General features: G+C 42.2%; 4 protein-coding genes across 6 annotated transcripts in view; 3 read left to right on the top strand and 1 right to left on the bottom strand.

The window, feature by feature from the left end:
• Window positions 1-3,203: 3,203 nt before the first annotated feature.
• Window positions 3,204-7,240, top strand: ldah (lipid droplet associated hydrolase). Its single transcript, XM_068717655.1, has 7 exons — window positions 3,204-3,283; window positions 3,684-3,830; window positions 3,996-4,130; window positions 4,304-4,473; window positions 4,568-4,808; window positions 5,123-5,205; window positions 5,307-7,240. The coding sequence occupies exons 2-7, from the start codon at window positions 3,692-3,694 to the stop codon at window positions 5,493-5,495; spliced, it is 957 nt and encodes a 318-aa protein (XP_068573756.1). The 5' UTR covers window positions 3,204-3,283; window positions 3,684-3,691; the 3' UTR covers window positions 5,496-7,240.
• Window positions 7,241-7,804: 564 nt separating this feature from the next.
• alkbh1 (alkB homolog 1, histone H2A dioxygenase) lies at window positions 7,805-11,325 on the bottom strand. 2 transcript variants are annotated; one of them, XM_068717654.1, is made up of 6 exons: window positions 11,173-11,325; window positions 10,897-11,005; window positions 10,631-10,793; window positions 10,321-10,411; window positions 9,616-9,809; window positions 7,805-9,438 (listed from the first exon to the last, which is right to left on the bottom strand). In XM_068717654.1, exons 1-6 carry the CDS (start codon window positions 11,308-11,310, stop codon window positions 8,991-8,993), a joined length of 1,143 nt encoding a protein of 380 aa, XP_068573755.1. In that variant the 5' UTR covers window positions 11,311-11,325; the 3' UTR covers window positions 7,805-8,990. The 2 variants fall into 2 exon arrangements, with proteins under 2 accessions (XP_068573755.1, XP_068573754.1); XM_068717653.1 differs by having other exon boundaries at window positions 11,121-11,182.
• Window positions 11,326-11,664: 339 nt separating this feature from the next.
• slirp (SRA stem-loop interacting RNA binding protein) lies at window positions 11,665-12,799 on the top strand. Its single transcript, XM_068717657.1, has 4 exons — window positions 11,665-11,777; window positions 11,963-12,021; window positions 12,114-12,221; window positions 12,398-12,799. The coding sequence occupies exons 1-4, from the start codon at window positions 11,711-11,713 to the stop codon at window positions 12,464-12,466; spliced, it is 303 nt and encodes a 100-aa protein (XP_068573758.1). The 5' UTR covers window positions 11,665-11,710; the 3' UTR covers window positions 12,467-12,799.
• A 3,190-nt stretch (window positions 12,800-15,989) lies between these two features.
• The window catches only part of adck1 (aarF domain containing kinase 1), a 59,674-nt gene continuing 49,945 nt past the window's right edge, over window positions 15,990-25,718 (top strand). The window contains exons 1-3 of one of the 2 annotated variants that reach the window (XM_068717651.1): window positions 15,990-16,338; window positions 19,989-20,128; window positions 20,527-20,610. In XM_068717651.1, coding sequence (XP_068573752.1) covers window positions 19,997-20,128; window positions 20,527-20,610 — 216 coding nt within the window. In that variant the 5' untranslated portion in view covers window positions 15,990-16,338; window positions 19,989-19,996. Of the gene's footprint in view, window positions 16,339-16,500; window positions 16,703-19,988; window positions 20,129-20,526; window positions 20,611-25,718 lie in introns of those variants that run through there. The other variant, XM_068717650.1, reaches the window with a different exon arrangement.

Here is a 25,718-nt window from a genome sequence, read left to right as displayed (position 1 = left end):
AGGAAAACATTATTAATGTTCTCTCTAATAGTTATAATTGTATTATTAAAGACGTTCATGAAGTCATTACTACTGAGGTCTATAGGAATACATTATTAATGTTCTCTCTAATAGTTATAATGTTATTATTAAAGACGTTCATGAAGTCATTACTACTGAGGTCTATAGGAATACATTATTAATGTTCTCTCTAATAGTTATAATGTTATTATTAAAGACGTTCATGAAGTCATTACTACTGAGGTCTATAGGAATACATTATTAATGTTCTCTCTAATAGTTATAATCGTATTATTAAAGACGTTCATGAAGTCATTACTACTGAGGTCTATAGGAATACATTATTAATGTTCTCTCTAATAGTTATAATTGTATTATTAAAGACGTTCATGAAGTCATTACTACTGAGGTCTATAGGAATACATTATTAATGTTCTCTCTAATAGTTATAATCGTATTATTAAAGACGTTCATGAAGTCATTACTACTGAGGTCTATAGGAATACATTATTAATGTTCTCTCTCATAGTTATAATCGTATTATTAAAGACGTTCATGAAGTCATTACTACTGAGGTCTATAGGAATACATTATTAATGTTCTCTCTAATAGTTATAATCGTATTATTAAAGACGTTCATGAAGTCATTACTACTGAGGTCTATAGGAATACATTATTAATGTTCTCTCTAATAGTTATAATCGTATTATTAAAGACGTTCATGAAGTCATTACTACTGAGGTCTATAGGAATACATTATTAATGTTCTCTCTCATAGTTATAATCGTATTATTAAAGACGTTCATGAAGTCATTACTACTGAGGTCTATAGGAATACATTATTAATGTTCTCTCTAATAGTTATAATCGTATTATTAAAGACGTTCATGAAGTCATTACTACTGAGGTCTATAGGAATACATTATTAATGTTCTCTCTAATAGTTATAATCGTATTATTAAAGACGTTCATGAAGTCATTACTACTGAGGTCTATAGGAATACACGGTTCAACAGAGCTGTGACTCTCTGTCAGCCTGGCTACAGTGCTGAAGAGAAACCTGGGCTTGTTCCTATGTTTCTCTATTAATGATGAGTAATAAGCTGCTCTAGCATCACGGAGGACCTTCTTATATGTCTTAAGACTGTCTCGCCAGACTAACCCGAGATTCTTTCAAATTGGTGGAATACCATATTCTTTCAAGTTTTCACGATGTTTGCTTTAATTTACTGGTTTGAGGGTTATACCATGGAATGAACTTCCTTTGTTTTATTATCTACTTTTTTAGAGGGGTAATAGAGTGTAGTGTCATTCTCAGTGAGCCTGTAGCACTATGGCCAAGATGATCAATTTAGGACGAACTAGAGTTACACAGGAAATATGTACTTCCAACTCATTGGTGACCTTTATCATTATTAAAAAGTCAGCAGACATTGGCATATGGGTGTCATCAGTACCTTTAGGCTATATCCTATACATCAAAATGTCATGTTTTTCTCTCTCTCTGTCTTATCTCTGGGGCAGATCCTGTCTCTGTCACTGCCTTTTGCACCTGCAGAAGTTCACCATCTGATCTGTACTATACCCTTCATATCAGAGAGGAACCAGTCTCTGCAGAACAAGAACAGTGCTAAGAATAGAAGATTATGGATCCGGGCCATTAAAAGTCAGCGAGAGTCTGTGCAGCTCCCACTTCACACACTGCTTGTATACTATATTTCAATAGTGCAATTCAAAGTCAGCACTATTTGTATGATTTCATACTGCTCCTGATGTACAGTGTACAGTATTATACTGTGGAATATCTTAGTGTGCCCTTTTCTGTTGAAAGGACGTTTAAAAAATGGCTATAGTGAGTTCATAACTGGTTCACAAGTTTAATGTTTTCACCAACTATTTGAAGACGTTGAATGAACGTTCCTATTTAGACAATGTTTCACCGTGATTTGTAATTGTGAAAATAATAGAATCTTGTCATTTAAGAGCCTAACTAAGGCTACCCTTTATTCTTAGTTGTGTATGTCAAATTACAGTATTTGCAGTTATGCCTAAATATACTGTATATCAAACCCTTGATGGACAATTAAACCTTCCTGATGATAATATTTATTTTTAACACTTGTTTTATTTACAGATGTCCACCTTAAATAAGGCAGACCATCTGAAACCGGCTCCTGCGGCTTTGACAACGTCATTTAAAGAAGGAAAGGGAGATCTTGTTATTGTTTGCACTGCCAACAATCATTCAATTTTTGATTTCACTATAGTTGTATTTGAATAGCATTCTTCATATCATATTTAAATTGTTTCTTATTAAATGCAAATTAATTGTTGCCTGTGTTACATGGTTTTCTTTGTCCTTTAAGTAGATACTGTTGATGTGTTAGTGTCTTTAACAGTGAGCTTTTTTAAGTTTAAAAAAGTGTTTTTAAATATGGTTATGGCAAGATGATATGTAAACCAGAACATGGTCAAAACGTGTTGTTTGGTAAACAGCAACATAGCAACAGTGTACAGTATTATACTGTGTAATATCCCAGTGAGCATTTTTCAGTTTAAAAAGCGGCTACAGTGAGTTCAGAATGGGTTCAAAGTGAAAGTATTTTTCACAGACTACTTTTAAACGTAGTTTAAACGTTCACATTTGGACCATATTTCAACAGGATTTACAATAATGGCTTTCAACTAAGAAATTTGGATGTGTTTTTTAGTAAGCCTCTAAAACGATGATATTGTAGTACCAGCACAATGTAGAGGTTGAAATAAAAGAAATACTATTGCAAATCCCTGGTGACCATAGTGGTTTTTTAAACATCTTTTCTCTGGTGACCATATGTTTTTTTAAAAGTCTTTTGACAGGTGTCCATATGGTTTTTTAAACATCTTTTGACAGGTGTCCATATGCTTTTTTTACACATCTTTTCTCTGGTGACCATAGTGTTTTTTTAAAGATCTTTTCTCTGGTGACCATAGTGGTTTTTTAAAGATCTTTTCTCTGGTGACCATATGTTTTTTTAAACGTCTTTTGACTGGTACAATAATAACAAACACCACATTATTCTTTCATTACCTTTCCTCCATGTACATTCTATCTACTACCCTCCGGCACGTGCAGGGGGCAGTAGCGTGGCTGTGAGTTGGATGGTAAGCACGCTTCAACAAAGAGAAGAAGGTTCGGCTGACCAATCAGCATCCAGCAGGAAGTCCTCACATTGAGCAAAGACACAGAGAGAGAGAGACGCAGATGAATCAGATGGGGAGGACGTAATCTTATTCTTATTAGGTAAAATATATTTTGGTACACATCTCACTTGTCTGCTAGCGTCAGAAAACCAGTCCTCTAGGATGCTAAGTGAACGTCAGTCAGTAGCGTTAGCATGTAGCATTCATATGAACTCATTTCAGCTACTGTCGCTCCAAACCACTGGTTAAATCCTGTCAATTTAATACTTCATATTGTTAGGGCGAGTTGCATATATATTGTACTGTAAATACCGATTGTATCTGACAACGCAAACGCATCACATGCACGACTCGCTTTTTAACCCTTTTGACGTGGAAGGACCGCGTCACCTTTGGACCCTGCTGATAAACGAACGGTATCAGCTCGCGTTATTCAGTGTGCGGATGAACCAGGAGCTTGAACTCGGTGTCCCTGTCCTCTCCCCCTCTCTCCTCCAAAGCTAGTGCGATGGACGACACGGTGACAGACGGGAGGGACGAACCGCAGACGGACTTCAGCTACTGCTGTGGAGCCATCACTGAGGTTCTGAAGTTTGGCTCCTGTCGGTTACACTCTGGACACAAGGTGCTGTTTCTCATCATTCCAGGTGAGCGCATTCCGGAAGTTCAATAAGTACAATGTTGACAAAGAAAGGTCTCGCATTAGCGGCTACTGTTTGACCCTTCACCTGCATCTGGATTCAAAGACCTTCCACATTGAGTTGATGACATGATGTCATCATATGCGGATCTTCTGCTGTCTTCCCATACAGGTAACCCAGGCGTAGTGGGCTTCTACAGGACCTTCATGCAAACTCTCCACCGTATGTTTGGCTACCACCACCCAGTGTGGGCCGTGAGCCACGCTGGCCACTGTGTGCCACCGGACTCCATGGACATGGTTGAAGGTTCGGAATATTCATTTCCCTCGCTAATCTCAGTACACTGGAAGAGATTAGCGTAAATAATGATGCTACTTGAAATAGGGAGGAAAAAAAACATGGAAGTGGTTATAATGAGTCATTCTTTATTCTGAAATAGTCGAGTTTAGATGTTTGTTTTTTTTACTTCTTTCACACAGATGTCTCCTCGGCAGAGGAGCGTGACGTCTTTGGTCTGAGCGGGCAGATCGAACACAAGCTGGCCTTCCTCCGGAGACATGTCCCCAGAGAGACCAGCCTGGTGCTGGTGGGACACTCCATCGGCTCCTACATCATTCTGGACATCATGAAGAGAAATCCGGACCTCAAGGTTAGTTGCAATAAGCCAGGGTGGCTCATTAAAGACACGTTAGTGTTGAAGGTCTTAAGCGGAGCACTGAGTCCGATTTTGTTTCTCCATGCAGGTTCTCAAAGCCGTCATGCTGTTTCCCACCATTGAGCGCATGGCGGAGACTCCTCAGGGGAAGGTGATGACCCCTGTGCTGTGTCACATGCGCTACGTGGCCTACTTGCCTCTCTTCCTGCTCTCCCTGCTGCCCGAGGTGCTCAAAGCCAGCCTCATCAAACTGGTGTTCGGGGGCATCCGGTCCCTGGACCACACCGTAGTCCAACCCACGTTAGGTCTGCTCAGTGGAGACTGTGCAGGTGGGCTGCTATATTTGCTCTTTACTCCTCTGATAATGTTCACCTTTTTTGTTGAGTATGTTACAGTGTTAGCTGTATTTGACCAAATATTGTACATTATATTTTGCTCCGCTTTTGCTTAAGATGCTTGTTCTTTGGTCGGAGAAATGTTGGGTTAAAACACAGTTTCATATCATCAGTTTTCACACACATTATTGTCACAAATAGGAATCTGCTTCATATCGACTCTGGTTTGAAAGTACAAGCCTGTGTGTCAGTTCATACTTGTGATGTAAAGCAATGATGAAACCAGTGTGATTTCTTTCTCTCTGTAGTTAACGCTATGTACATGGGGGGTCAGGAAATGAGGACGGTTCTGGAGAGAGACAACATCACCATCAAGAAGAACCTGGATAAGGTAGGACAGGGCCTCGACACATTGTTCCTTTTAGCTGTTATTGTGTGTTAACTCTAGAAGTCAACATCAGCAGTAAACGGTCTGTGTGTTCCCATTTCCAGCTTATATTCTACTATGGAGCGTCAGACCACTGGTGCCCTGTTCAGTATTACCATGACATCAAGCAGGACTTCCCACTTGGACACTTCCGCCTGTGTGAGAGCGGGTTCCGCCACGCCTTCGTCCTGGATGCAGGAGAAGAAGTCGCCAGCATGGTGTTTGAATGGATCAGAGGAGATTTGAGGACATGAGCTCATCGTTGTCTCTCTCTCTTTCTTTGTCTGTCTGACATGGACTCTGCTGACACCCCCCCCCCCCCCCTGCATCCAGACCAGGAGCGTTCTGAATCGGCACACGTCATGGAGTTGAACTGAGCAAGCTCAGTGCTGAAGATATGTCCAGTATGAATGTGTCGTTGATATAATGCCGTACGGTGGTTCATATTCATCTCATTGACTGTTCTTTCATTGGTTTACCTGGGTCAATGCTACGGTGCTGTGAAACACCATCAGACTGATTTGAGAATGTGATGAAACATTTAGCCACGAAGGGTTCCGAGCACACCTTGAAGCGTTCACAGCTAAGTTCATGTAGTATCGTACAGTATTGATAACCAGAGCCAGTGAGGCCAAGACTCCAATTATTCGTTTGAATCCATTTTTTTAAACTTGATTTCATTCCAAACTTGTTACAGTGGACAAATGATGTAACTTTGCTGATGCTCTCTCAAAATGCAGTGGTCCATTCAAAGACCTGAAGCAAGTCATGACTCAGCTGTAACGTGTCTCGTACAAGGCTGTGTATTGTGTACCTCTAACATGACCTCTCTGGTCCTGGTACTTTGTTGAATGAAAGTCTGGAGTATGTGCCACTGCAACACGCTCCCAGTCCAACCGGTCACATGCGGGTGCTTGGTCGGGACCCTCGGGTCACCTTCTAACACACTGGGTAGCTCCACTACGGTCACAGTAAACACGCTGTGAATTCAAACTAAATCACTTGCTGAGGTTTAGACAGCAAAACCTACATAGTGAAGTTTAGGACAAACATCATGGTTGGGCTTGAAATAACTAGAAAAACGAAGTAAGGATGCAACGTAAGTACAGAAAGCCTGTCGCAAACGTTACTGACAGAACTTCGACTTAACTCGGAACACTTTGGGACTCGAACAGCGGACTCCTGGGTGATAGTCCTGTGTTTGTCTCGTACAGACACTGAAGGGGGGCCTTGTGTGTCGGATGTGACACTCTGGGACCGATAACGACACCAACACATTTATTACAGTTATTTTTAGTATTTTGGGTCAAAACTGTTACATACTGGAAAACTTCAAATTCTGGTATGAAATGTAGTTTATAAACGTAGAATTGAATTGAATAGATCATCCCCCGTTGTCCCTGAAACACGATCCAGCTGTCTGAGTCAGTATCGGCCCGACATTGGTATCAGTGCATCTCTATTGAGCATTGAGAATAAACAGTCTATATTTACAGCACGCCACTAATAAAACTGCCAAAGACTCTCGATAATGTTTTATACTTATCACATCAGTGTGCAGTTGTCAAGTGAAAATAACTATTTATTTTGTGTTTGTGTGTAAAGTTGTGATGTAAAAATACTATTTTATTAGTTTATATAGTTTTGAATCATTAATTGTTGGCTATTACAAAATATGTGAGATATTGTGTGTATGGTTTTATGTGTCAATCACCTGCTAAGTACTTTTTGCAAGTGCCTGTCTCAGATGGTTCAGTGGAACAAACCATCTGCTGGTCCAGTGGAACAAACCATCTGCTGGTCCAGTGGAACAAACCATCTGCTGGTCCAGTGGAACAAACCATCTGCTGGTCCAGTGGAACAAACCATCTGCTGGTCCAGTGGAACAAACAATCTGCTGGTCCAGTGGAACAAACCATCTGCTGGTCCAGTGGAACAGACCATCTGGTGGTCAGGTTCACCTGATTTTTAATAAATACAACTTTTGTTTCAAGATTAACTTCAAATGAGTATATGTTAAAAATCAGTATATGTTTAACTTAAGACATAGAAAATATTTCCAATGATGAATATTTTAAAAGATGCACATTAACCACAGAGCTTCATGACGGTGTAAAACGTGACACATTAGACGTGTATGGAGTGAAATTTGTCTCGAAATGTCCACAAATGTGTATTGCTTGATCGACAAACCAAAAGTAAGATTTACAAATGCGTACAATGATTGATGCGTACATTTTGGTACTCATAACTGCTAATCTACACACAAATACCAAACAATTTGAACACAGGCTTGACTGTGGCATGTGTGCTTCTAATGACAGAGATGAAATCTGTCCTCTTTACAGTCTGTTCAGTGTTCTCTGCACTAGCCACACCCACATCTCTCCTCCACCCATGAGTCCATGCACAGAATGCCGACGGGACTGAACTTTGAGGGGATCCCTCACATCTGGGTCCATGGAGTTCATGAGGGTCTGGCAAGTTTTATCTCCCAAAATGATAAGTCTTTGTGACTTTTCTTTTCATGGAAAGCATGTAATGAAAGTCCAGATACACAGAATGGAAACCACTGTTTTATTTCATAGTTTTGTATAATACCTTTTTGTTAGGCTGCCTATTTCTGTGCATGACAATAATCTCGATCAAACGACGAAGAAGAGTCAAAAATCCCAGAGATATTCATATTCAATTCATAATAATATTACTTAGCATGAACCGGTCCACCCCCTCCATAGCAAACAGAGCAGGCTACAAACTGATCTAGAATACAGAGGGTTTTACTAAAGGGAGCGCAACTTGGATTCAATGGCGACACTAGATATTGATTCATTTAATTAATTAATAATTTAATATATTTGCATAGATTTCCAGAGTCAGAACATTGGATGAAGCCAGGTTCAAAATCCTCATCTCATCTTGTCACATTAGAGTCAAAGGTTTTGGATATCATATCATGAAACAAGTTCAATGTGTTGTTTTCTTTAAATATGCAAATGAGGTCAATTTCATTCTGAAGAAATCACACAGACACCAATGGACAAAGTATAAATAGCTAAATGTGTATTTGGGATGTAGCGCTGTCCATTGGTTTGTTCACTCAGACTTGTCCCAGCCTTGCTTCAGCTGGCTGGAGTCCTCATGAGAATGTGCTCACGCTGTATGGATTGCATTCACACCGGCTGAGATCTACAAACCTCCGAATATGGTCTCATATTTTGCTTATTGATTCAGGGAACATCAAAAGATAAAGATTGCCATCTGGTTGTGATACCTGTGGATTGATAACAGGTGTAAACGGGCCTTAGTCAAGCTGCTCTGAAGCACACACAGCTGGTTCACAATGCAGCTGCCGGTTTTATTAATTAGAACCGCCTAATCACCCGCTCTTAATGTCCTGCGTTTTATTTTGTAATCTATTTTTACTTCATTCATTTATATTTTCTCTGTGTGTGTGTGTGTGTGTGTGTGTGTGTAGCACCTGGTAACTGTGTGCTGTAAAAAGAGCGATATAAAGCTTTATTTCCTTCCATCTTTATACTCACAACTTACTTCAGCAGCCTGAAATATATCAAACTGATAATGCATGAATTTAGACATTCCTCTACAGAAAGCAATCTTTATCTTTTTGTCTTGTGAATTGTTTGTACATTTCATAGAACTCTGGATTCAGACTGTCAATGGAGCCAATTTTTAAAAAAGCAGTCCGTCTTCATTTCTTTAGTCTGGTCCTCAGCAGGCGGTCTGTGTCATGTCTCTACAGTATCAACAGAGTCACAGCTCCTCCTCCTCTTCCCTCTCTCTCCGTCTGCCGGTCGGTCACGGCGCCCCTCTGTCCGCTCTGCGTCTGTCCTTTGGTGAGAAGAGGGCGTTTCTGGGAAGCTCTGTCCGGAGCCCAGCACCTGTCTGACGGTCACGTTCACCCTGGAGCTGTGGGTGTACCTGGAGCACGCGGCCCGGTCCTGCTCCGACAGCGGCTCCACCACGGAGCCGTCCTGTAGGGACGAGGCCGGGCCGCGACCTTCCGTCTCCGACGCCGGATCGCCCTGGGGTGCCGCTACGATGCGTGGGACGGCGTGGTAGAGGAGGCGGCTCTGTCCCGACATCACCATCACGTCCCCGCTGTGCATGTACATAGCGGTGGGGGGGTCCTGTCTGCGGGTGCCTCCCAAGAGGAAGATAGCCGACTTCCCGAAACTATCGGAAAAGACAACAAGATGCCCGGTGAGGGTGTTGGGAGTATTTCCTGTCGCTAACCTGGCAATGAAGACCCTTTTCTGTCTCATATGGCAACATCCAATAAAACACACGAGAAAACAAAAAGTGCTTGGCATTCTAAAAACCCTCTCCACAGTGTTCGTTCTCCCCTCTTACCTGAAGGACAGCAGCGGTCGGCTGTGATCTAGTTCCGATTCGTCCACGTGGATTCCCAGAGATGAGTCGGATCGGTAGTAGTTGAGGATTCCCGCCTCTGCGTTGAAGCCCGGGAACCCGCAGGCCGATGCTATTTGAGACGACAGCGAGTGGAGGTCGGCTGGGAAAGGAGTGTGGTGGTTGGCGGAGTAAGTCTGTGAACGGAACGACGAAAGGAAACAGTTGGGAGCGCTGCACGAGAAAAGCAGCAGGAACAAGATATGTTGGAACAGATTATCTTTTACAAACGTGTTCCTCTTTGCAACAACTACAAGACCTTCGGTCAAATATAAAAAAATAAAAATAAAAGCATCATCTCAAAAAGTGTAAGGGACAGAAACATCCTTAAATGTGTCTGTATTTCTTTACATATTCTCTGCTTTTATTCTGAAGGCCAGTATTACAGACAGATGAGATAAAGAGAGAAAAATGAGAGAGAGATGCAACAGAAGTCATGGTCACCATCTTAACCACCAAGTCAAATCAGTGCATTCCTTCACATCCTCATTAAAAAAGTAACACAACTATTTGAGACCCAAAGGAATTAGAGAATTCTGTGATAAAAGGTCAAATGTAAATAACATGCTGATAAACTGTGTTTGTGATCAGAACATTGGGATTCATTTCTGCTTTCTGAGCAGAAAGGAGGGGGGGGGGGTTGATTACCTTGGTATCCCAGTTGTAATGATATCCCAGAGTGACCCAGCGCAGCCTGTCAAGTAGAGTCTTCGGCTGAGTCTTTCCAGAGGGGGGACAGCTGTGGGGATCAAAAACGGCACACTTACAGAGACGGACTACACGGAGTCTTTGAGCTGCACCCGTTTAGTAGTGCACTCTGAGGACATTGTCTGCCGCGTGGTGGACGGATTCGTTTCTGGAACACAACTACAAATATCTCTTTGTGTTACATCTCAACACAACAACAGCTCAGTGGTCCAGGCTTCACGTCAGACAGATTCAGTCAGGAACGTCTCACCTGAGGCCATGAACGCTCTTGTCCCAGATGTCCTGGGTGTCAGAGGGAGACATATGCATGTCCAGGTTGCAGACGTTGGGCTTCCGAGGGTAGATCTTCAGACACTGTCTGACCCAGAGGGGTTGGGAGCCCGGCAGGAACGGGTTGGAGATGAACATGAACCCTGAACAACACACAGCAGTACAGTACCGGGTCAAAGACTAAACCCGTCATCATACATGCTGTCTCACTGGAGCGCTGTGGTGGGACAGCTGTCCTGTGTGTACCTGGGTAGCCCTGCAGGCCGAAGGCTCTCCAGTCCCTGACGGGCTGTAATCCGACCCTGGCAGCCTCCACGTCACTCACTCCACCGGGGTTCAGTACAGCCGGGACTACCTGTCAATCACACGGACACGTGTACACACTGAAGCGGCAGCTTAAACCGAGACCCCCGTGGAATGTAATGCAACCCACTACAACCATGGTGCCACAAATGCTTCGTTTCACTAACGCTCATAGTTCCAGGTTTCCGGTTGCAGCCCATTGGTCGGACGTGTCCTCACCTGGTCACCCGGTACTCTTTTGGAGAAGTCGATGACGTCGCTGAAATCTGGCGGAGGGTTTCTTCTCTTGTAAAGCTTGAATATTTTTCGAAATGCATCTTCGCCACTCTCCACCATGGAGGCCGCCATCTTGGCCATGACGTCATCTTCCTCTTCTTTTTTGGTGTATTTTTTGTTGTTGCGGTGAATGCGCATTAGCGCCACCAGCTGGTAGAGCGTGTTTCACTCATTCTAATAATAATAATAATAATAATAATAATAATAATAATAATAATAATAATAATAATAAAGAAGTAAAGAAAATAATGGCCACCTCCACCTCTTTAAGACTCAATACCGGGGCTAAATAAAAATGATTATTGTGTTTAAATGACAATTATCATAAAGTCATGATGTTACACACTCCGGTACACTAGGTGGCGACATGCACCTTAGACGTTGGTTTCGTATACCGCCATTAAATCGAAGAAGAAGAAGAAGAAGAAGAAGAAGAAGAAGAAGAAGAAGAAGAAGAAGAAGAAGAAGACAAGGACGAAACATGGCGGCGCCGTCTAAGAAAGTGTTCGAGGTCTTCGTGTCTAAAGTACCGTGGACTATCGCCGGCAGTAAGTCTATTCAATGGTTCATATATGCACTGATATGTAGTGGCAGCGCGGTGTGAGAGTCACTTTATTCGTACATGGTTTGGCTCCGTATGCAGCCTTGCTACCACTGTCACCTTAGCTGTTAGCCGTTAGCCTCTGCATGGAACGTGAATGGAGATCATAACGTGTTCCTGTTTGTTTCGCAGAGGAGATGAGGGAGTACTTTACACAGTTCGGCCCCGTGAAGAAGTGTCTTCTTCCATTTGTAAGTTCTTGTCGCAGCATTAGAATGACTGAATGACTCTTTTGTGCCAAACCTGCTCATACGTTGCTCTGTGTTTGTGTCTGTTGCTCCAGGATAAAGACTCCGGCTTCCACAGAGGCTTCTGCTGGGTGGGCTTCTCCACAGAGGAAGGGCTGAACAACGCGCTGCAGAAAGACCCGCACGTGCTGGAGGGAGCAAAGGTAAACACACATGATGGTCACAATGCAACAACATCTCAGCAAATTGAAGCATGTGAGGCTAATGCGTATGTTCTTAGACGTCATACTAATCATGATCTGGTTCCAGTATGAGGCAGAACCTGAAACTATTCACGTCGTCACATCTTGTCCTTTTGGATTTCTCTGTTCGTTTTCAGCTGCAGGTTCAGAGGAACAGACGTCCGTTTGCAGGGCAGCGGTCAAACAAAAATGGTGAACAGGACTGAAGCTCCGTGATCCTGCTGTGTGGACGAGACCGACACGCTGCTGCTGCTGTTGTTGCCCGGCCCCGGCTCACTAAGACTGTTTGCTCCTGCTGCCTCAGCTACTGGATATGTGTGTGACATTTGGACCAGTACACCAGGGTTGGTGTATAGCTCTCCATTCTGAAGAACGACCCGAGTGTGTTCCTCAGGGCCTGACCATGATTGCCATTGTTTGAATGCGCCGTGCGGCAGTAATAGTCATTATTGTCAGTGATAGTGTTCTACTTCCTGTAAGCATCCTGTCACAGTAAATAGCAGGTTAATGCCAACTTTATAAAACTGGAATCTACTGTGTCTTCTGTTTTTAGAGAAACACTTTCATCTGTACCGTGGCATTTTATTCAGTGGTTTTACTCAAGTACTTCCTTGACCACTGCCTTTTGGACACGGCCAAATCACTAGATAGCAGCTGGTGGAGCAGGTTAAATGCTTGGCCACTAGGGGGCATCAAACTCCTGCAGTGGTGGGGGAAGTATTCCCGAATTAAAAGTACTAATACCACACTGTAGAAATACTCCATTACACTAAATATGATGAGGTCGTTGTTACTGATGCAGTAATGTGTAAATAGCGTCGGTGGAGGCGGAGCTAATTTTTGACTGTTTTCTATTGGACTGCAACTACTGATTGCTTAGATTATGGATTAGTCTGCTGATTAGGTTCTTGATTCATTTAGAAGCAACAGTCTAAAGTCATGAAAAATGACATTTTCTGTCCATCAACTTATTGATGAACAGAAACTGTTGAGTAGTTGTCTTTTTAACAAAGCATGTTTTATATGCACTTCATATATATTTATGCAAATGTGTAGTTTGTTCAGTAAAAAGTAGGGAATGGATATCTGAACTGTAGAAGTAGGCCTACAGTATACAAAATACTAAAGTCAAGTACTGTACTGGAGTAAATGTACTCAGTTACGTTATATATATATATGTATATATATATATACGTATATATATACGTATATATATATACTGCCAAACGTGCATTTAAACGTGTACATTTGAGCGTTTCTCTCATGGTGCTCTGGTGTTGCCCACTGGTCTGGCTTTTCAAGAGAAAATGGATTACCTTTTTTTTTCTTTTTTTTTAATTAATGAGTGGATTCCATGCAGAAAAGTCATTCACCCATGGGGATTAATGAAGTAATCAGTTTTATTCAACTCTAATGAATGGGGGGAAAAAGAAGACACGGATGTGAACCCATAGGGGGGGTCCAGGGCCATGCCCCCCTGGAAGATAAAACAAATATATCGTTTTGTGGATTTATAGTCAAATTTAGCACGAGGATATAGAAAGTATGAATATAGAAAGACTACAAAAGCAATGGAAGGGGACATCTCACCTCTTTCTCTCCATTGTCTCCTCTAATGAAATTACCTCATCTAGATATGTTGTTATATATTGTACTATAACATATGTTAACATATGTTTGATATCCTATTCAATTATATCTTATATTATATTGCCGAACTTCACAACATATATAAAGTTAAATCTTAAACTATGCTACATGATAACTTTTATTATGTACTGTATACTTGGTAAAGACAAAGCTTGAACACATGTCATCATTTATCCATTCATACACTGATGACAGGAGCTACCATGCAAGGTCCCACCTGCATATCAGGACTAACATTCACGCAACGATCATAAACCACAGGCACACCTGCTCTACCTGTAGCATATACTACACTACTACACCTTGTATGTCTCATATCCCACATCATAATGTAACGTATTGTACTATATTATGTCAGTGGAGATTCTGGAGAACAGGGGTGATCACGGGAGCAGGAGTGGGTGAGCAGGCGAGCAGCAGAGTTCTGGATGTACTGTTGCAGTAGTCGATTCTGGAGGTGATGCAGGCGTGGATCAAAGTTTCAGCAGCAGATAGCTGTATAATTTGTCCCCATGTTCCATAGTTATCTGTATTGATTTATGTCTTGGTTGCTGCTGTAAAAATCACTGGGGATCATTAAAGGTTTATATTATCAGTTTAGGGAACACACAACAACAAAAAAAATCACCCAATTAGCAGTTAGAAAGGGTAGAAAACCCTCTGGATGTACAGCCTCTGACATGCTCTGTGGGCCCTGGCTGTCCTCTCATCGAGACTGTGAAAAAAACATTTTTTACACTTATTTATCAGACACTATTGTAATAATAATATATTTATAAAGTAACAAATGAAGTATTACTGTTTTCCTACATGTTCCCATATTTTCATAGCGATTAGAGGCTACGAAAAATGATCAGAAGAGAATTTAATGCTAAAATACGAAAATTAAATTTTTTATTTTTTTTAAAAAATAACGTTGTGACCAGGTAGCCTACCTTTGGACTACAGAAACAAAAGCGTGAGCTGCTGAGTCTGTCTGGGGCTGCATTTCAAAAATCCAAATATGACCTCCTAACGTCTATTCCTAACCACTTTTCCTTGACCCCTATGATAAACGTCATGGGGTCAAGGAAAGATGTGAAGGAGAGTTCATGAGGAGTTAGGAAAAGGTCTGCCAATGAAACTACAATGAAGAAGGACTGTAAAAAGAGCAACTAAAACATGACCCCACTGTCACTGTCTTTTCATATTCATCAATATGAATGCCATTACTTTATGACTGTATGAGTATGATTGTTAAACCTGTCTAAGATAAGCATATCGTTTGTTTTCATGGACGACGAAGGTGCGTCACTTTAAATGCTGCCGCCGCATGGAATTGTGGGGCGGAATAATATACTTTCCTTTCGTAAAGGAAGGTCCAGTGCTATAGGAGCCAACAAAGGAAGCATTGAAGCATCTTTCCTTAGCATGTGGGTACATCCTAAGGCCAAATCCCAATGTCCTCCCTAAACCCTAAGCCCTGAACCCTCAAGGACTTAATTGATGTCACCTGCTAAGTGGTTGAGTGTGAAAGGCTGCAAAGGCTCGAAATGGTGTAAATAGGAATGGGACAGCACTTTGCTGCTACATATCACGTTACCATGAAAACGACAAAAAATAAGATATATAATTGTGTGTATTTATTTTATACTTTGTACTCCCTGATTTGAACGTCTTCAGGCTCTTTCCTCAGAAGATGAGAGGTCATTTCATATAATCTCTGTACTTGTTTTTGTCAAAACATCTTCGATGACAAAATCAAATATTTGATGGATAAATAAATAAATATCCTCTGATTTCAAGTTTATTTTTTGTTCCATCTTTAACCCTTTAATGTTTCTGTGTAAATATAATAAGACGGGCTGAACACACGTGAGCCGACCTCTTTGTTTACCTTTTTTTTAACGTCTCCATGCGTCCACTGGTTACCCCGTGTTTAACGTCACGTTGCTATGACTTGTGGGTAATTTCCTTAGGCTAAGTCAGCATACCATGCTGACTTACGGAAAGGGTTCATAAAGGGCTCAAAATGTCTGTCAGAGAGCCCTCAAACACTTGAGGATTTGACAGTGGGACCTCCCTAAACCCTCACGGACTTCGCGGGAGCGCGCCTCAAAGTCCGTGAGTCCGTATAGGGGGGGCATTGGGATTTGGCCTAAATCTCTTGGAAATGACAAATAAGAGACATGGGATGCACCCTTATTCCCCACACCAGGGATGTATGGAAAGACGCAAGGAGAGAGGAAACAAGGAGATATGTTTTAAGAGAATAGTGACGTCCTTTCCTTTTTTCATCGTCACGTGAAGTGACGACTGTTTCTGATGACGGCGGATCCGCTGATCACAGCTGGATCAGCTGTCAGCCGGCTCTAACAGCTGGAGAGACTTTTGAGAACTACAGTTTCTTGTCTCCGCCCCCTGCTGCAACCTCTCGTCCACATTCCAGGTGAGAAGCAGTTCATCTGGAACGAGCCCAACGTGTGTGACGCGTGGGTAAAACGTCATCGGCGTCCGCGGTTGACCGAAGTGTAGTTTTCTATCTTTCATAAACAGCGACAATAGAGGTAGACATGGACACTATATTAGCGCATACACCCTGGCTGCACTGACGGACAACATAAAGGCAACCTCTCTATGCGTCAAAGTATCGTGAGAGTGTCGGTATTAAACGTGAACGCAGCCGCCTTCATCTCTCGCGGCACTACGTTAACCACAATTCTTCGCGCTCAGGTCAAAAAGCTCTGAGGTCGTAACAGAAGGTAAATTGAAGACAGCGCGCGTGGTTCCTGAATGAACCCATGGGCACACAGGTAAGGTGACGTTCACGAGCTGTTTCACGTGAAACTGTTTCATAATATGTGACATTGTGACTGGCAGGAGTTGCGTCCACTTCACCCCGCGTGTTACCAAACGTAGCCGGTCTGTGCATGTCATGTTATACAAGTTGTCTTTGACTGATCAAATGTACAGGAACGGCTTTCATTTACTGTTGAAGGTGGACGCCGAGTTGAAGAGGGGGTTCTGCTGATGTCTGAAATGTTTTAGGTGTGATGTAACAACGTACAGGTGTCTCTTTGCAAACAAGAACACTTTGAATTGCCAAATTTCTCAATGCAATATGGCGAACTTGTTTAAAGGGGCGTTCCACCAAGTTTAGTGTACTAGTCATCAAGGCTAGTGCTTCTCAAGTATAAAAGTACCTCTGTGATGTCATTAGGACAACCTCAGCTTGGGTTTGAAGACTACAACTTTATTACAGAAAGCTTGTATTACAAACTGGAGGTGTGGAGTTTGAAAGACGAGAGGAAGGTTCTATTAACATGTCGGAATCAGAGCTTTTGGAGGAAAGGGACAGTCAGAACAGATGTTTTTCGTTTTGTATCTTAAGTGTCTCCCAACTTTCTGGAAATTACTCTAATTTCTACTCTAATTACTCTAAATTACTCCTAATTACAGATCATGACAACTTTGTCATATTATTTTTCACGGCTTTCAAAAACATTCAAAGACATTTTCACAAAGATGGTTGACAAGAGGCTGTGATTTTAAACAGCACATGAATCAATAGGCTTGTTCGAGATGAGCCTGTCCTGATCAGAATCGAGCATCGGCGATCGGCGCACAATGCATGCTGGGTAGATTTGCGTTCGACTTGATCACGACTTGCTCTGATGACCTCAGGAGAGCGTGGCGGCCGCAGATTTTAGAGCCTCTCCACCGACTGCATGACCCAAAGCATGATGGGAAACACCTGGCTGTCGACGGATCAATTTTCTGTGTAATTGTAATATTTAATGCTTGATTGTTGGCCTGTTAGTCTCATGTTGTGTGACGAAGGTTTAATCTAAAAACATATCTTGTGTGATTAATAATGATAATAAAGCTTATTTATACAACACATATCAAAGCGAGCAGCAAAGTGTTTCACAGGCAGACATAAAAAGAACAAAGGATAACATACAATGCAGATACACACACATATTTCCACATAAATATATATTTACAAACGCATGAATGAATCTGAACGAGGTCTGTAAACTACTAGTAGCCTACAGATCAGATCCAACAGGAAGTAACTGTTTCTGTGACTTCCTGTTTATTCTTTGAAGGCGGCTGAAAACTGTCTGACTTGACAGCAGTTTTTTGTCCCCGCCCCCTGCTGCTACTGCCTGCTCTCCTCTACTTTCCAGGCAGATGAACAGATGTAGCAGTTCATCTGGAACGAGCCTAATATTTAGTATTCACCATAGAACAGTTGGTGTGTTTCTCAATTTAATTCTGACACTATTTCATTACGGACGGCTATTAAATAATTTTACTCTGATCCAGTGGGGCACAGCGTTTAACTGGTGGAATACCACTCTGACCATTACATTACAGTCATTTAGCAGACGCTTTTATCCAAAGAGACTTACAATTCAGATTCTATCACGTTTCTACACCGAGAGCAATTTTTGGGGTTAAGTGTCTTGCTCAAGGACACATCGACATGCGACTAGCGGAGCCGGGGATCGAACCGTCGTCAAAAGTTCAGAACCATCTCTGTTTGCAACATAGCGTTAAATACCGACCTACTACTGGCTTATAAGCCGCTCTACCGAGATAGCTGTGATTAGCGTGGACATCAGGGTATTGTCCTCTCTGTGATATATCTTCAGATTGTCTGAAATCACAACGTATTGATTCCACCTAAAATAAAGTACTGTCAATTCCAACATAGCTTGAGTCTGCAGTGGCAGGTTCCTATGTCTGCCAGGAGAGGGCAGTATAGGACTATCGATATTTGGTAACTGGTTCTCATTAAGTCACTCAACCAGCCCCTCAAAAGTTCTGTTATTGATTAGTCACCTTAGGGTGACCGAGCTGTTTTTACACCTAATGAGTCTCCTCTCCTCTTCCCTCTGTTTGTGTGAGTGTAGACGCACCTCAATGGGTTAAAAAACTTGTGTAGTTATCCGATCGGACTAGTGAAAAATGACTTTCCTTTTTAATACGGGCCAAAATTCAGTAAATGATATCCAATCAGGAGATTGGCATGAGTGCTTTCTATTCGCTGATAATGCTACAATGTGACCAACTAATCTATTGAAATCAGCAGGATGAGAGGTAAGAAATAAATTCAGCTGTTTTGAATGGAACGTTTTCACATCAATATAAAATAGATATTAGAGATGGAATTATGGTAATAATACATTTTAATCAATAGGACTGCATTGATAGATGCTTTAGTTGGTGGATGAGAGACTGAGGACAGAGCAGAGTGGAGTAGGTTCCTTTTGTTTACATGTTCATACTTGTTGAACAGATGCATTGATTGTGTGTGTGTGTGTGTGTGTGTGTGTGTGTGTGTGTGTGTGTGTGTGTGTGTGTGTGTGTGTGTGTGTGTGTGTGTGTGTGTGTGTGTGTGTGTGTGTGTGTGTGGCAGGAGAGATGAACGCTGCGGGGACAAAAAACTGCTGTCAAGTCGGACAGTTTTCAGCCGCCTTCAAAGAATAAACAGGAAGTCACAGAAACAGTTACTTCCTGTTAGATCTGATCTGTAGGCTACTCGTAGTTTCTGTAGGCTCTAAAATCTGCGGCCGCCTCGCTCTCGTGAGGTCATCGTTGACCTCGTGTTCATGACGTCGGAGCAAGTCGGGATCAAGTCGGACACAAATCTACCCAGCATGCATTGTGCGCCGATCGATTCTGATCAGGACCGGCTCATCTCGAACCAGGGGGAGGGGAGCTGCGCTCGTGTGATTGGTTGAAAATGAGGCTGACATCTGATTGGCTACAGATAGGTCCATGTTGGAAAAAACGCATTTGCGAATCTTGCCACGTCAGGGGAGTCTCAAAATACATACAAATAGGAAAAATCCACACACAAATACATACAAATGCAGAAATATATTTGTGATTTATTTATTTATTTATTTTTATTTATTTTATTTTTTTTACATTTATATAAATTGTAATTTATTTATGTGTGCATTGGAATGTATTTGTGAATCGTTCTGTGTGCATTTGAAATTATTGGGACTGATGTGACCCCATAAAGCGAGATCCACAGTTCATATTCGTCTTAACTCTCCGTGTTCATTCTTCCTCCCATAGTTGCTCTGATGGCTGGTCACCTCCTCAAAGTCTCCTCTCTGGCCACAGCAGTGTTTGCCTCCTCCGGGTTCTACCTCTACAACAGACAGCTGAACCTCAATGACCTCAGTGTGGTCCGCTTCGGACGAGCCGCAGCCACCGTGAGTCACTGCACACCTCTGCCCTGACGGTCTTTGCTTTGGGGGATTGTGGTTTAATGTTCCATGTTTTTCTCTCGATGTGTTTATGTTTGGCATGCTGTCAGTTTGTCCAAGTCCCACTGAGGTCAGCTTAGACTTAAAACTGCCTCTGATAGCCGATTGGACATCTCAGTAAACAACATGCTGTAACTGCTTTAGCTTGGTTGTTCACTTTAGCTCATCCTCCATCCTGTCCCCCAGCAACCAAGTCATTAAAGTTGTTACTCTTTATATCTGATTATGTAAGAATCGATCCAAACTCAAGCTTTTGCTCATTTTCTGAACGTTGGTGGTTTTGAAAGAGAAGTGTACCTGCTGACTCCTCACTTCTTTCCATGTCACTGCTCTGTCGTCTGCAGACGGTGGTCATCAGTTTCGACTATCTGACTGCTTTCAAACATGTGGACCACGACACGGAGGAGTACTGGGCGCTCAGGTCCAAGGTAGGAGAACACTTTGTCACGGAGGAGGGGACCGACTACAGCTCTAAGAGCTCACTGGGGATGTTTCTTCTTCTTCCACTCTTCCCTTTTTCAATTCCATTTTATTTGTATAGCGGCTAGACCAATATCACAAATTTGCCTTATGGGGCTTTACAAACGAGACAACATTAAACATCCTCTGTCCTCAACCGTTTCCTGAGAAGAAAATTTGTCTTTTGAGCTGCTAAATGTTCTGCTGTGTTTTAGACGGGGCTGTATGTAGAAAGCTATACTATTACTGACTCTGTTAACTGACATTGTGGCCAATTTGTACATTTGTTATTTGGTTTCAGCTCTCGATCATAAAATAGATGTGGCAAATACAGCTCGCTCACAAATGTTGAGGCGTTGCTCTCCAGTTCTGTGGGTTATCAGTGAAGTGTATGAACTACACTGCAGAGGGAAGTCTCTTTTCACAGAGACCAATAGAGTGACAGCTGACTCATGAACGGGTCCAGCGTGGATCAGCAGGTCTGCGTTGTATACGTCCGTTTGTATCGAAGGTCTACGATAATCTGCTCATGGGGCCCGTCTCCCTCGTCTCACTGCCTCTCGTTCTCCGCCAAACGTTCTCAGCGGAAACACTTGATTCTTTATTGCCAGACAGTCTTCAACTACCAAGTGGAATAAGCGTCCCGCCATCGTTCACCAAACACCTGCTGCAGCTGGAAACGTGGTTGATGAGAGCGCAGAGAATGAACTCAAAAACGGTAAAGTTTTAGATTAACCTCAAGTAGACATGAGATTGTCAGCAGCATGCATATTGTTAGAACGTCCATTTGCATTATTACTCCTACACTCAAATCAACCAAACGGGATCATATTTGTTAGGGGAAAATCTCATTAGTAGGATGAAGGTAATAACGGTGAATGTCAGCTGGTGTGCATTGAGTGATCTGTGCTGGCGTTTTGTTAAAAGGCCACAGCTCAGTCAGGTTCCCTCAGGAGACGGCTGCTGAAAGGTCAGAGACCAACTGCTCCCACCAAGATCTCCTCTGCAGCCAGAGAGCTGCGCTGAACCCTGAAGAGCAGGGTTCAGCATGGCTGGCCGGACACACACACACACACACACACACACACACACACACACACACACACACACACACACACACACACACACACACACACACACACACACACACACACACACACACACACACACACACACACTCTAACGTACACAGACACTAGGTGCATCCCTGGCGCCCTGCTGGTCAAGCCTGGCTACACCTGCTGATGAGAATGAATACACGAGGCTCTCCTCCTCATTATTCTGAAGTCCTAGAGGTGAGGTGACCGTACAGCAGCTCCACTCATGTTTAGTGTCTTTTCCCCCTGCGGTGTATTTCTCTGTCTGAATAGAGGAGGGAAGATGACTGAGCTCCAGCTTCTTTACATATGATGGATGCTGGGATGAAGAGTTATGCGTTACACAATCCATAACTTAGATGTGTAGCCGAGGTAGCAGCTGAACCGGTGTCCACACATTACTGAGTAACATGCTACAGTGGTGTAATAACCTTTCTGTCGTGAGTTATGTGAGGGATACGACATGTTCGTTGTCTTACCGCAAGTTGGATTTAGGATCGATATCAATTATTGATAATTAGAATTATTTTGTTGTCAATAGAATTAACATCTCTCTGAAACCAAACCCTCATTATGGTCGTATCGATTGCAGAGCTGTTGCGTTACAGCAAATCCATTCATTCATTATATTACGATTATTATTATTAAATTATATTATTATCACAATTAGATCTTTCTGATGAAAACATATGCATACGTCTGAAAAAAATTGCACTCCAAACGACCACACCCCAAACGGGCACTGCACTAGCTGTAGAAAGGATATGGAATCGCCGTGTGACAGTCGGTGTTGAAGTAGTGGCGGACCACCACACGTGCATCCACATACGGGAAACAGCGGTGCGTTTGTGTCACCAGGGGCGCGTTCGACTGCGCAGTAAATGAGCTCTCGGTCGGTCGTCTCATCTTCCTCGTCGTCCTGCTGGAGCGTCGTTCCCTGCGTTTCGTCTCTCGGCCGAGCAGCCGAGCCGCTATTCAGCCTCTCGTGAAGAGCTTCGCTCAAAAGCCACTTAAGCAGCCGGTCTTCCCGAGCTCATCAAAGGCTGCCCCGAGTGAACCGAGGGGCCATTCACAGCCAATTAGAAGGAGCATGGGAGCGCTCTCAAGTCTGCCAAATGAGTGGAGGAACATGGCCTGCAATGAGAGAGCAGATGGACTGCTTTTTGTCCTCTGCACTGGCTAAGCTCTGCTGTGGGAAACGCTGGAGTCAACATTCGATAACGCGTGTGTGTGTGTGTGTGTGTGTGTGTGTGTGTGTGTGTGTGTGTGTGTGTGTGTGTGTGTGTGTGTGTGTGTGTGTGTGTGTGTGTGTGTGTGTGTGTGAATATATAGAAAAAGCTTTATCTGAAACAGAAATAAATCCCCCAGCTTCACCTGGAAGTCAACCATGATAGTTTGCGTCATGGGAGATGTCACAAACCACAATCCTTTAGATATTTACAGTATTATTACTATAGTTATTACTGATATCATTATTACAAAATATTGTTAAAAACAAACCATTTTAAACATAAATTCACCACTTCCCCAAACCTGACAACTTCCCATCAACAATATGCTTATTTGCTTTTTTGTCATGACCATTATATCTTCTGCTTTTGTTCTCCTTTTTGTTTATGTAATTATATTTTTTATAATCACCCCCTCGCACCATCATCCTTCTTTTTGATTATTTTAGTATTTTTCTTTCCGTCTAAAACTCCTCCGCCGCCAAAACATTGTTTGGATGGGAAGCTCCACTCTGGAGGGGCGGCATGGGGAAGAAAGGCCGGGGCTGACTAAATGTTGTTAATTGGCCTGTTTTCATTGTTATTGTTGTCCGTTGTTCTGTTAATGTCTTATCTTTTGTCTTGCAAGAAGAAGAAGGAAAAAAAAAAAAAGTAATTCTCTGGAAAATGACTGACTTATTCTGTTCTTACATCGTCTTATATGGTGTGGCTGACGTTGCTTTTTGCCCTTTTTTTTTTTTTTTTTAAGCTCGTTCTCCATTTTCCTTTTGATACGTCAATCTTTTTAAATTAAACCCAGTAAATCTCAGAGTGTCACTTTCCCCGTCATGTGGGTGTGAGTTATGTTCGTATGGTTTCTAATGTGTGCATTGCATGTACCAATTTGTCACAGTCAGCTCTCATCTTTCTAGTGGGAGTTGAAAGACTTTTACTGATGCCACCCAACCCCGACTCTTCTTTTCACAGCTCTGCTCTTCTTTTCACAGCCTTCGCTAGCCTTTCCCATGATAGCCTTACCGTACACCGGCTACGCCTCCAGTAGTGTGTTTTTCTACAAGAGACTTTGACCCTTACTAAGGCAAACAGGCCTTAGTAAGTTAACCCATTCTATATTCACACTAGTTAATATGCGGATGTCCTATGTGAGTTTCAAACATTTGGATATATTGAAATAAATGGGTATAATTGATGGTGCTATTATGATAAATCAAACTCCAACACAATCGGCTGAGAGAAGTACAGGTTAGCTCTGGGGTCAGGACAGAAGACGACATGTTTGCTCCTCACTCAGTTGTTATTGACAGATAGAGACCAGGAAACAGAGTACAGCCATTGTTCGTCCTAATCCTTAAATCCATGTGTGATGGCTTCTAGTCACTGCAGTAGTCCACAGTGTAGGCATGAGAGGCATGAGAATCAGTAGGTTTTCATTTTTTGTTGATATTTTATCTTTTATCAGATATTGGGATATCAGAAGAAGGCAAATCCAGCAGTTTGTTAACAGAAAAGTGATGAACTGTTAGTGGTTAGATCTTCATAGTCTCTCTATGAAGCCTCCAGATAAACAGTATTGATTGTTGGTTTATATGCAGGATTTTGAGAACAATTCACAAATGGAGATACATGATGCTATTCCAGCTGTCATCATATCCTACTTTGGCATGTCAGATTTAACCCTGGTGCATCCCTTTAGAACAGTAGCTCTGGTGTAGTTGGAGGACAATGATGTCTGTCAAAAAACTGCCATAAAAATAACATATATTCATTTAATCTTCCACTTTCACTGATAATGTATTATTTGTTAAATTTGAAGTGTTTATCGCCGATGAAATGTTGTTCATAAATGCAGTGTATTGATGAAATCAGTTGAAACTAGGTCTTTACTGAATGTCTTATCGGTTCCTGTTTAGAACCGGGTATCAGAGGTCATCCCTACTTTAAAATACAGATATGATATCCATATTCTTCTCATCTTCTAAAAAGAGAAAATTGTGTGCAGGGACTTTATGTGTGGTTATTGTCACCACTTGTTTCAGCTCTATTCCTCTCTGTTAACATCACTGTTGGACAGTTAGGATTGTGATCATATTGGACTCTTAGATTGTTTATTATCTTCATTCCAGATGTGACTGGGCACGTTTGCTCAAAATTTTTTTTTTTTGGTATGGATCATTTAGGAAATCTTAAATATAATTTCTAAAAAAAAATGTGTTCAGTTTTCTGCTGTCCATCTATGGTTCCTTCACCAGGGAGGAACTGTTGAACAGCGTAACCCCCCCCCCCCCCTTGCTTCCTACCCAAAGGACCCCATAGCTGACTGAAGTGCCTGTATGAGCTTCACTCATTGTAACCAAACATTAACCTACTAAAAAGTTGCTATTGCAGATGAACATATGCCAGGTAATGAATACACAAAACAATTAACGCACAATAAAAGTAATGTATAAATGAGAATAGGGTGGGGTGGGGGGGGCTCCGTGTCCATGTCCATGTCCATGTCCAGTTTCTATTATGTCCACCGGAGACAAAAAAAATGTGCTCGTAGCAGTTAGCAGCTAACCTTCAGCAACCGAGAATAGCGGCGAATTGGGGGGACAAGGTCCGGAGCCTTTAAGCAGAGGACGCCAACGCTGTGTTTTTTTTTACACGTCCGGCCTCTTTTGCCTCGGTGACGCCGGCGTGCTTTCTGAAACCACAGACTACAGGCAGCAATATTCAGTTCAATTCAATATTTCAGTGTAAACAAGCAAA

This window comes from Cebidichthys violaceus, unplaced genomic scaffold (assembly GCF_023349555.1).
Source record: "Cebidichthys violaceus isolate CVI_PGR_0920_01 unplaced genomic scaffold, fCebVio1.0.p SCAF_22, whole genome shotgun sequence".
In the NCBI taxonomy this organism is placed as follows: domain Eukaryota; kingdom Metazoa; phylum Chordata; class Actinopteri; order Perciformes; family Stichaeidae; genus Cebidichthys; species Cebidichthys violaceus.
This window is presented reverse-complemented; position numbering and strand designations above follow the sequence as displayed.